Genomic DNA, 12,544 nt, shown 5'->3' on the forward strand with positions numbered 1-12,544 from the left:
ACAAAGTGCTTCCAAAACATAGGGACAGAACCCTTTGTATTTATACTACAAAATGTCTTTGATGTAGGGTATGACTTCACAGAACCTGTATAAGTGCACATCAGTAGGGGATAAATCAGCCCTTTGTCTTAGGGCAGGACACATTAATCTTAGTCTCGACATCTGGGAATAATCGCCGTGCTACTTTGATGCCGATTGTTGAATGATAATTAGTCGGTAAGGCGCAATATGTTTAGCGCCGATACAGCTAAATCCACTTGCAGTGTTGCATGCTAGATTTTGTGGTTCATCGGATTTCTATGCAAACATGTAAATGATTCCTTCTTAGAGTCTTGTATATTTGATCTTCGTCTATGATACTGTGGTAGTTAGATTTATCATATGATGTCCATAGCTCTATGAATCTGGTTAGATTGCTTGTCATTATAAGGCGAAAGCCTAAGCCAGACCTGGTCGGTCTTGCTTGGTTTTATAATCTATTAATCTCCGTCATTTCATTTAATCCCTGTGTTGTTGTTGTATTGATTTCATAATCGGATAAGCTTATTTTCTTATTGGTAAAGTTTCTGAGTCCCCGCCTCTGGGATTTGGCTTGATGGCACTGCGGACAGTTCACATAAAATCTTTCATTATGGCCCATCTCACTGTAGTGGCTGACCATCGGTGCCGCTGTAATTTTATTTTTCAATCTGGAACGATGTTGAACAACTCTTTGTTTCAATTCCTAATGTGTCTTGCCTATACAGACCTTGCAACATGGACAAATTATTGCGTACAGCACGTTCTTTATTGCAGTTAGAAAACTCATTGTGCCTCCTTTGAACTTGACCATCAGTGTTAACAGACCGCTCAATTGTTGAACTTCAAGATGTACAGTGATGGCCAGAGGAATTAGGTCAGCTTCCTACTAATAAACAGGTGGTAAAGACCTGGAATTCTGGCTTGATAGGAAGCTCACAATGGATTCTCGGATCAAAAAGATGTCTGCAAGTTGTTTGGAACTCCTTAACTGTCTGCAAATAAATTCTTGGTCTTCCCATTTCAGCTCAAAGGACTGTTCAAGCCCATATTATGTGTTGTCTTGATTATGCAATTGTGTCTACCTAGGAGACTCGAAGTATCTGTAGAAGAGGCTACAGATAGGTCCGTATGAAGCTGCTATATTCCTGTGTCATGTCCCTTAGCATTTTTCATTGACTGACCATTGCTAAGTGTGTTAAGTTTACAGCGCTGTGCTTCATGTACAAAGAATGACCCTAAATATATTAGCAGTCTTGTGTCTCCGTATGTTCATAGGCGCCCCTTGTGCTTTGGCAGCTTGGGGTTTACTGAATCCCCACTCCTTTGAATACCCAGGGCCCAATCAGTAGAATGTATTGCCTCTCTAGGCTAACATTATGATCCATAACTGTTTCAGAAAGCTCTGGAGAGCGATACTGAGATGTTGGTGAAGTCTTTGCAGTACCTGAAACTTAAGAACAGAAGGCAAGCTCTACTTCAAGCCCTTGGAGATACTGAGCACAAGTAAAGAAAAGCTGAGTTCAGTCCTTTCACTGCCCAACTCCAGGCCAACCCAACAAAGCAACAACACAGCAAAGGGGCAGTACTCCTCCTGGCAGGTCTTCTAGCTCTTCTTCTTGGCAGGTTCCTTGACTCCAGCAGGCTCTGGGCCCCAATATTTATACTCAAAATTCCTTTGTCCTCTCAGGCAGAGAGTATCTAATCCAAACCAGTTCTGTCCTCTCTGGCCCACCTTCCTGGCACGCGGTGGAGATAGCATTGTTCAAGGCAGACCAGGCCCATTCAGGTGTTAGAAAATCTCCTCCCACTACTCTTAATGCAGCCTAGGTCCATTCAGCCCAGTCCCGAGGCATCAAGGAAAGGTAGGACACACATCGACCCCCAAGTGGCTGTCTGAAGAGAATGCACATCCCGACCTCTGTCACTCTAGAACCTCACCCGATAATGCTTTGCTGGGCCTTTGGTTGGCATAGAATTTTTGCTCATAACTTTGCTTGGGGTGGTCCTAGGAGGATGGGACCACCACCGAATCGTTCAGCATGATATGCTCTTTGTGTTCAAGGTATCTGCTTGGTCCTTAGGGGGGACCCCAAATTCATCATCTCTCTCATTGCCTGGTATATTTCCAAGCTCACTTTTGTGAATTGGTTATATGCTTTTTAGCATGTAAAGGTACATTTATTTTATCATAGGGCTGTGGGTGCAGTAGCTAACTCTGCTACGTGGCGGAGCCAGAGTTTTTGCATGAATTCCGTGTTTTCAATGTAATGTGTACTTAGCAAATCTCCGCAACCTCTGCGAGCGGTGTTCATTGCCCACGGTTACATTTAATGTTCCAAGTCATGGGTGGAATTTCTCCACTACGTACTATGGCTTTACTTGAAAGTTCAAAAAAGAAAAAGCCAATCCAGCATTAGAAAATTTGTACATGTTTGAGGTTTCAGAGGACATACACTTGTCTCTCGACAACAGTGCCCCCCTGTGAAGAATCTAAATTCAGCAGAAAATGGGGGTGACCACACAAGAAAATGGGTGAGGTCCATTTTCTGACAGTAATTAAAGTAGAAATCAAGAAACACCCTTGATTACCCATTTTAATAATGATATACATTTTCTGGCCTCTAAAGTTTCCTCCTTATGTTAAACTCATCTAAAACCTCCTAAATTATGCAGAATAGCTATGATTAGTCTTTGGTGGCTTTTCATGCCGGTACCATTAAAATTTGATTTGGGGAACAATCAAATTTACTAACCCTCTGAAAAGCGCCTGTAATTTATGCTCTAGTAACAATTTGAATCATTTTTTGTTCTTTTACGTATTTATCCTTTATAAAAAAAATATAATGAAATAATATTTACATCCTACTGAAACAAAGTGATATAAGACTGTACATGACGTTCATTTTTTCCCCCTGGAACACTACTCAATAGCACAGGCATTTTATATTTTTACATGCAGCTGCTAATTTCAGTGTTAAGGTTTTCTGTTTGAAAGTACAATGGAAGTTTTTACAATTTTATAATTATTTATTTTAAACCATCGTAGCTCTAACAAATGCATTTTCTTTGTTTCTATTGTTGCTACTTATGAGGGCATGTGTATCCAATAATACTAATGTATTTTTTGTACGCAGGCAATCAAAGCAAAGGGGCATCTTATTTTTCATTGCTTTGTAGCTCTTACTGCTATTTGTAGAGCATCTTTGAGAGCTATTTTTTAGGTCACCCTGTGCCCCTGGTGACCGCGCCAGTTCCCCTGCTGCTCCGCACCACAAGACTGCTGCCTAACTCGCAATCGTCGAGGACGCCTGTTTTATCCCGCAGTCCTCTAGTGAAGCTCACTGGTATTCTGTAATTTTACTTTGTGATATTTGCTGCTCACTTTTGTTTTGTAATTTTCTCCTTAGTATTTGGTAGTGTTCTTGGTATTCTGCTGGAATTTTGTTTCTTCGTCTCCGGATTGGCTAAATTGTTTTTGGTCCACTGCCTTGGTTCCCATCCCGCTCCCGCCATCTTTCCCGGCGTTTATTTCCTCCTGCTCGCCGCCCACCTGGCCAGCCCCTCCCACCTCCCAGGACAACTTATGGAGGCTACTGCGGGGCATCCAGTGAGTAGGCTCTGACCCCTTGTCTCTCAGCACCACACCCCCTGCTGCTCACCTCTACTAGACTGCTGCGTAGCTCACAGTCCTTGAGGCAGCCAGTTCTATTTCACAGTCCTTTAGTTAAGCCCACTGGTATTCTGTAATTTTATTTTGTTTATTTTCCTTGTCACTTTTGTTTTGTAATTTTGTCATTAACATTTAGTAGCGTTCATGGTATTCTGCTGGAATTTTGTTGCTAATTCCCTAGATTAGCTTAATTGTTTTTGGCCCACTACCCAGTTCCCACCCCCGCTTTTCTTTCTTTTTTCCCGGTCAGTCCCTCCTACCTCCCGGGGCTACTTATGGAGGCCACTGCGCTGCCGCACAGCATGTGCACCACTGGTACGCCAAAGTAAAACCCATCTGCGCCTGGACTGTGCCAAGCGCCAGGAACCCTGACCCTTTGCACCTACACAGATACTCCACCGCAGACCTTCGTTCCCTGGGCCCTAGCAGAATAAAAACTGATGCCTCGCATCACTGCACTCTACAGCGGGACCTTTCACCTGCATCGGCTGCCAGTTCACCGCCACCCAAGGTCTGACCAACACCACAGCTACCGGCACCTAGCCATCTCTGGATGTCCACACCCCCCAGGACAACTCAGTGGCCTCCTAATCAACGTCAGATTGCTCTGCAAACACGCCACAGAAGTCTGAGCCCCCATCTCTACCCTTGCCCCTGAAATGACCTGTCTTACCCCAACATCCACCCCAGATATCGCCATGGCAATACTCAGCAGCTACAAGATGAAACACTGCGACCGCACCAACAGACACGGAGGTAGCGTTGTAATAGTACACAAGAAATCAGTCACCTGCACCATCACGGATGACGAGACCGTGCCGATCATGGAACACATGAACTTCCAGCTCCGCACAGATGACCAAACAACCTTCAAAGGCACACTCGCATACTGACCGCCAGGACCATAAACTGGCCTCAGGGAAGCCATTGCTGAGTTAATCACCCTGCTTGCCGTCGAATCCGAACACTACATCTTCCTGGGAGATCTCAACTTCCACCTGAACGACTCAACGGACACCAACTCCACTGAATTCATGGAAAAATTGGACAAGATCGCCTCAAGCAGTGGTCACCGACTCCATGCACAAAGCAGGACACATGTTGGACCCCGTCTTTACGTTCAGCAACAGAATCAAATACAGCCTCTCCTCGGAACTCACTTGGTTGGACCACTCCATTGTACACTTCAACTTTGCAGTACCTCTCTGTACAGCCCCAGCTACCAAAGCGCACCCTATCACTGCTCGACCAGGGCCACTCAGCAGCAATGGACCAACATCATCAACACCACACAGCCCAGCATCACCTCCAACCTGAACCAGACAATAGAGAACTTCAAAGCCTAGATCACCAGCGCCACCAACTGAGTCGCTCCTGCTAAAATGCACAGACCCACCAAATGAGCCACCCCGGAATTAAGCACAGCGAAGGACAGGTGCAAACAACTGAAAAGAAGGTTGCACACCAGCAGGAACCACATTGACAAAATCACCTACTGATCAGCTCTCAACAACTACCACCACCAGCTCAAAGCCACAAAAAAGGAAGCCCTGACCCACCGGATCAAGACCAGCACAACCAGTCAGCCACCGAAAACTCAAACCCCTCCTTACAAGAACTCTACAATGCCCTCGATCACCAACCCTCCGACCTCTTCAGCAACTCATTAACCACCACCGCCTACCACCCGCTTACTGCATGGGAACAACTCAGCACACCAAACACAACCAACCTTATGAAATCTATGCACTCATGAGCACCCACCGACTCATGCCCCTATCAACTCTTTAGAGACGAGATCAGCCACCAGCTCACCACCATCCTCAACAACTCCATAATCACAGCCACCTTTCCTGGCGCATGGAAACACGTAGAGTTCAGACCTTTCCTCAATCCTTCGGCAGACCCCAGCAAGATCCAAAACTAGTATCCCATCTCCCTGCTCCCGTTCCCTGCCAAATTCCTGGAGAAGGCCATCAACCTCCAACTCACCGAACACCTGGAGAGAAACAACCTACTGGACCCTTCCCAATCAGGCTTCAGAACCGAATACAGCACAGAGACAGCCCTCATCACCGCAACAGATGACTTCGGCACCCTACTCGACAGAGGAGAATCAGACAACGTTATCCTCCTGGACCTCTCCGCAGCCTTTGACACCGTCATCCACCCCACACTCATCAATCTACAACGCCAGATAGGAATCACAAACGACTCGCTCATATGGATTTCATCCTTTTTCACAAGATACACACAGAAAGTCTGCCTCCCTTTCTTAATTTTGCAACCCAAGCACACCACCTGCGGCATACCCCAAGGATCATCCTTCAGTCCAACCCTCTTCAACATCTACAGGACGCCACTCGCAGACATCGCCAGATCGCACCACATCAACATCATCTCCTACACTGATGATACCCAGCTCGTCCTCTCGCTGTCAGCGAATCCCACCTAGACAAAGACCAACTTCCACAACTGTATGAAAAACATCACTGCCTGGTGATGGACAACTCGGTGAAGCTCAGTACGGACAAAGTTCTGATCTTCGGCAGCCACACCGCTCTCTGGAACGACTCTTGGTGGCCGGCAGAGCTCGGTCCCAATCCCATGCCGGCAGACTGCGCCGGCAACCTCTGCATCATCCTGGACAGCGAACTCTCCATGAATCGTAAGGTAAATGCCGTTTCCTCAGCTTGCTTCCACACGCTTTGCAAAGTCTTCAGAAAAACTGTGACGCTGGCCCTCATCACCAGCCGACAAGAGTATGGCAATGCACCCTATGCAGGAACCACTACCAAACTCATGCAAAGACTCCAGACGATCCAGAACGCAGCTGCCAGACTAATCCTCAACCTGTCAAAGGGACACACATCACCCAGCACCTGAAAGACCTCCACTGGCTCCCTGTCCAGAAGAGATGCCAATTCAAGCTTCTGACCCGCACCTACAAAGCACTCCACGACCAAGGACCCGCATACATGGACCACTACCTACATTTCCACTGACCAACAGGAATCTCCGCTCCACACACACACCTTGTACAGATACCATGTATCGCCGCTCCGGAGCACGATCCTTCTCCCACTTTGCCAACAAAGCCTGGAACGCCCTCTCCCTTCACCTCCGCACTGCGCTCACTCTCTTCAGGAAGGGACACAAGACCTGGCTCTTTGACTGTGAGCTGCGGCACAGCACCTGTATACCCTCTAGAGTGATAAGCTGCACTATACAAGTACTATTTGATTAATTGATTAAGGCCTCTTCGTAAAGACACAATCCTGCACTTAAATAGCCCTCTGGTGCATGTTTTAAATATGGCTGTCCATCAGTGCTTCCACCTCCCCTTTTTCCTTCCCTTGAAAGTTGGTTTCTGTACCTTAGTCATCAATACAACATGACCCGGTTCCCCAAGGCAGTAATGTTGAAATTAAAATGTGTACAGCGTATTGCAATTTTACAATATTCTCCCCTATCCTTTCTATGTTTGGGGTAGAGCGTACCACATTTACTTGCCAACATAAAAAACCTCCATCCCAATTAAGACAGTCTGTGTAAATGCACAGAGGAACTGACGTATATGTAGACTTACAATACATCCAGTAACACTCACAATGTGACAATGTGAAAAAATGTGTGGGCAAAATGACCCCTCACGGGCGAACCACCATCGGGCTACCTGATAGGTACTCACCAGATAAGCCCAATGTTATCATCATTGGCGGTCATTAAGCACAAAATAAACGTGTCCAACAAAACAATAAGTGCAGTGAAAACTGAAAAAAATCTCAAAACGTGAAATAAAATCAATAGGTATACACGTCACTGTCACTTTTATTCTTTCACTTCGTGCAACCTATCAAATTAAAAAGCAAGGCTGGCTGCTAAACATGTATACCATTACCATTAGCCAACATGTTTCATTGCCTGGAACATTTTTAGGCAATTTCTTCAGGGCCAAGATTTTCTCAACACTGCATCAAAGTTGGACACACCATTCACAGAGGCTGTCAAATAAAAAATTACAATATGTGCTTAAAATTGCACATGTTACTGCACACCCTGTCAACACACAATTACTCCATATTATTCTGTTGTTCATCATATTTACCCTTACTCAGCCACGGTGTCTCCTACCGGCCGTAAGGTCAAATTAAAAAGCAGGAAAAGCCCCTCATGTGAGTCTCCCTCTTAGCTTCGGCTCGCAATCGTTGTGTAAATATAAGCCAAACAATCCCCATTACGGGATGAACAGGGGGGAAGGAAGGAAAAACAGCGTGACATTGTCATAGAAATTCTATAACAGCGTATCTGTTCATGACTATACTTGGCTATTTCCATTCCGATCCCACGGACCTTCCTACCAACATTAACCCGCTTACACTGACTCCCCCTTCTCTCCTTACCAGTCGGAGCCTCACGGAGCGTGTTGTCTCCACCTCTGTTTCTGCACTCCTGCCGCGTTCGTTTTCAACAACGCGGACCGTCACGTGTGTCGGGTTGACGCTCTTGCGTAAATACAGCGGCTATCTTGGCTTGGGGAACCTCCCAACCTAATGTCGATCCCGGTATTATTTTGTACAAATATCTAGTTTGTAGCGATATTGTACAATCATGTGTGTATGTTTGTCCTGCTCCTAATTCAGTTATTAATATAGGGCATCTATTCGTTTTCAAAACGCGGGGCGTCGCGTGTGTCAATCTGACGCTCTCGTTTAAATGCAGCGGCCATCTTAGAATGGGAAGACCTCCCAGCCTAATGTCAATCCCGGTTTTATACAAATATCCACTTATAACGCTATTGTACAATCGTGTATATACATATATTTGCCCTGCTCCTAATTCTGTTGTTAATGTGGGGCATCCATTAAGACAGCATCATTATTCAAAATGTTCCTCTTCAATTTGTTGCCTCCATTTTAAACCACAACATACAATAAAGTTTCTTTTGAAAAAATTCCGTTTTGAAATTTCATGATGCAACCCATGCCCTGATAATATCCGGAGCATTGATTCATTATTGATTTAGGAAACAGGTTTAACAATAAACGTCTCTGGCATGTTGTACATACCTGTTGAAACTTCTCTCACCAATACCAAATTTCTATATTTTCCAGTTATACATACATGTCAAGTCATGCAAGTTACTCCTGAATGGGACCTACAGGGGGAGCTCATGCGTGTTAACCTACTCTGTTCCACTCTAAAAGCTCATTCAACCCATGTTGTTCGCTCTTTTCTTGAAAAATCCAACGAGCCTCTTTGGATACAAGTAACCTTTCAATGTTTTGCGGGTCACCATTTACTTTCGAAAGTCGGTTTTTTATGAAGTTGGCAAGTAAACGTGGTACGCTCTACCCCAAACATACAAAGGATAGGGGAGAATATTGTAAAATTGCAATACGCTGTACGCGTTTGAATTTCAACATAATTGCCTTGGGGAACCGGGTCATGTTGTATTGATGATTATATGAGTGGAGGGCGACCCGGGTTCTGTATCTCTCTATGCTCCTTTTGATTATTCTGTACCTTAGTAACAAGAGAAAGTTGCAAAATTAGGGGCGAGAAAGAGTCACTTTTTTGTCACTGTAGTACTTCTTGTTCAAGATTATTTTCTATGGAGAGCACCTTCAGTCCACAAACACATCTATACTACTTTCCAGCCAAGCATCTGTTTTACAACTCATTCAAGTGAGTTCATAGGTTGTGTTTGGAAGTTGCATCAATGCAGGAATATGAGGGCACAAATGGAGAGTACTATTTAAGAACCTGTTTCTGGCTAGGGCACAAGTTATCACTGTAAAGATAGCTTTATCTTTTTCTTTTACGTTCCTCTAAAAGGTTTACACAGATCTGGCAAATACAGAAGGCAGCTCCCTCAAATGCAACGAGGACACCGTTTGGCAGATGTCAGCTGCTGATTTAAAGACAATATTTGCCTCTGATAAGAATGAAAGAATGAAATCCACAACATCTGTTAATAAGCGGAAGAGAAAAGCTTCGGGTTCAGCTTTACACCACTGCTATCAAGATTCTGAAGAAGGAGTTGTGGGCAAAGGAAAAAGTATGTACACCGGGAGCTGAAGTTATTCAGTGTTTTGATTTCAAGGGGTTGTGCTTTCTCATGTCGTTGAAGTTCAAGTTTCTACACGGCCCGTTTTTAGCTAAAGGTAATAAAAATGTTGTTTTTATATAGAACCTACATATCCCACCTATGCCGCTTCAAAGCTCTGTAAATTACAAACGTTACAATGAACCAGTTTATGGTAACCGATTTACTGACCTGTGACGGCTGAAAAGCTTAGTATGCATTACAGGGTTTGGATTACCTCCTCAACTCTTACATGACCCTGTGCTTTACCAAATGAGGTGATTCTGCTCTCCAATATGGCACCCCTTGACCAAGCTACAAAACCAAAAGATCCTCCACACGAGAGGAGGAGGACTACCGCAAATGCAATGTTTTATCTGCATTATGGCTGTGCTTAGCTGTGCCATGTTCGCATTTTTGGCTTTTCATTGTGCTTATTCGTTGTTTCTGTCCCTGGGTGGTGAGTGGGTGTCTCTGCAGTGGGGCTTGGCACACTGATTCCTCTATTTGATAATGGCTTTGATGCCCCCTTGATCTTACTGGACGATGCACCACTGATTCCTACAGGCGCTGGCTCTAGGTGTAAAACAGGCTGGTTTTCTAGCCTGACACCATTGATGGGTGGGGACATGGCCTCCTGTTGCCATTGTGTTTTAACTCCCATGCCTGCATGGCTCTTTGGCCAGTAAGCCTTGGTGTTTGTAGGACCTTTCCTTCTGGCTCTAGCAAGCTGCTGTTGGCCCTGCTGACTTCAAATGTTGTGGAGCTTAGTTTTTTTTTCCTTCCCTTCTTTCGTCGTGGTTCAATTCCATGAGTTGGTGTGTCTTGCCTGGCGTAGTTCATGAACAGAAAATGGAACAAGATGAACAAGGCAGTACTGAAAATGAGATTTGTTGTAACACAGTAAACTCTTCAGACAAACATATGTAATCCCATTTCCCTTAAATAAAAGTTTAGGCTTCATTCGGGACATTGACCTTGCTAGCATGCAGAAGATGCTGTCTGTGGCGACCTTGCTCCACACAATGTCGTATTACAGTGAGTGGGCTTTAGGTCAACCTCTTTCCCATGTTTTGATGTCTTTCTTGTCTATTTCATTTCCCTGCTCTTTATTGGATGGCTTTCTTCCTTGGTCTTATGACTGTTGCGCCCCTTGAACACAGTTTGTTACCTTTGCTTTTGATTGTATAATGTGTAACTTTCCGCTGCTGAAGTCATGTACCTACTTTTCTTTTCCCACATGTTTAGTATTATTTAGCACTGTAGTGCATGTCATGACATTTCCTACCAGCCTCCCTCCTACTACTACTTGATTGTAGAAACTGGAACAAAATTACCACCGACCAGCTCTTCACATCGCTTCACCAAAACCCCCCCGCCAAATCATTGGACCCAAAACAAACAACCACCAACCTCACACAATGGATCACCCACAGCGCCAACGAACTAGCACCCTTGAAAAACCATCAAATCAAGCAATATAGCAAAAAAGCCCCCTGGTTCAACGATGACCTTAAGAAATCTAAGAAGCTCTGTCGTACCCTCGAGAAAGCCTGGAGAAAAAACCCAACCTCCGACAACATGACCACCTTCAAGAACGCCACCCGCAAACACCACCAACTGATCCGATCCACCAAGAAATCAGCATTCAAAGATCGCCTTGACAACAACTCCCAAAAAAGCAAGGATCTATTCAACATCGTCAAAGAATTCACCAACCCCACCGCCGGCACCAACGACCTCACTCCCTCCCAATACCTCTGCGACTCCCTAGCCTCATTTTTCCACAACAAAATCGCCGACATTCATAACAGCTTTGGAAACCAGCCCAAAGACCAGTCCACTCCACCCAACTCCGAACCAAAACGGCCCTCTAACATCCTTTGCGACTGGAACCCAATCACCACTGAAGACACCATCCGTCTGATGAACTCCATCCACTCGGGATCGCCAACCGACCTATGCCCCCACCACATTTTCAACAAAGCAGACTCCATTATCGCACCCCATCTCCGCGACGTCATCAACTGCTCCTTCAACTCCGCTTCCTTCCCGGAAAGCTGGAAACATGCCGAACTCAGCGCCCTTCTAAAGAAACCCACAGCAGACCCCACTGAACTCAAAACTACCGCCCCATTTCGCTCCTCCCATTCCCTGCCAAAGTCATTGAGAAAACCGTCAACAGTCAGCTCGCCGCCTTCCTCGAATCCAACAAATCCCTCGACCCCTCACAATCCGGCTTCCGAGCCAAACACAGCACCGAAACCGCCCTCATCGCAGCAACAGACGACATTCGAACTCTACTGGACAACGGAGAAACAGCTGCCCTCATCCTACTTGACCTATCCGCAGCCTTCGACACAGTCTGTCATAGCACCCTCATACAACGCCTTAGTAACGTTGGAATTCAAGGAAAAGCATTGGACTGGATCATCTCGTTCCTCACCGGAAGAACCCAGAGAGTCCGCCTTCCCCCTTTTAGATCAGAGGCTACCGAAGTCATCTGCGGCGTACCACAAGGATCATCACTAAGTCCCACCCTCTTCAACATATACATGAGCCCCCTCGCAGCCATCGCACGCCAACACAACCTCAACATCATCTCTTACGCAGACGACACCCAGCTGATCCTCTCCCTCACCAAAGACCCAAACACCGCCAAAACCAACTTACACGAAGGAATGAAAGAAGTAGCCGAGTGGATGAAGAACAGCCGTTTAAAACTTAACTCGGACAAAACGGAAGTCCTCATCTTAGGTTCATCC

General features: G+C 45.4%; 1 protein-coding gene across 2 annotated transcripts in view; it reads left to right on the forward strand.

The window, feature by feature from the left end:
• Nucleotides 1-12,544, forward strand: part of LOC144829326 (protein AF-10-like) — a 1,339,974-nt gene that overhangs the window by 786,644 nt on the left and 540,786 nt on the right. The window contains exon 8 of one of the 2 annotated variants that reach the window (XM_078688367.1): nucleotides 9,530-9,752. The exons of the other annotated variant lie outside the window; for it this stretch is intronic. Coding sequence (XP_078544493.1) covers nucleotides 9,530-9,752 — 223 coding nt within the window. The remainder of the gene's footprint in view (nucleotides 1-9,529; nucleotides 9,753-12,544) is intronic. 2 annotated transcript variants of the gene reach the window in all.

The sequence above is a fragment of the Lissotriton helveticus genome, chromosome 4_1, assembly GCF_964261635.1.
Source record: "Lissotriton helveticus chromosome 4_1, aLisHel1.1, whole genome shotgun sequence".
Taxonomy (NCBI): Eukaryota; Metazoa; Chordata; class Amphibia; order Caudata; family Salamandridae; genus Lissotriton; species Lissotriton helveticus.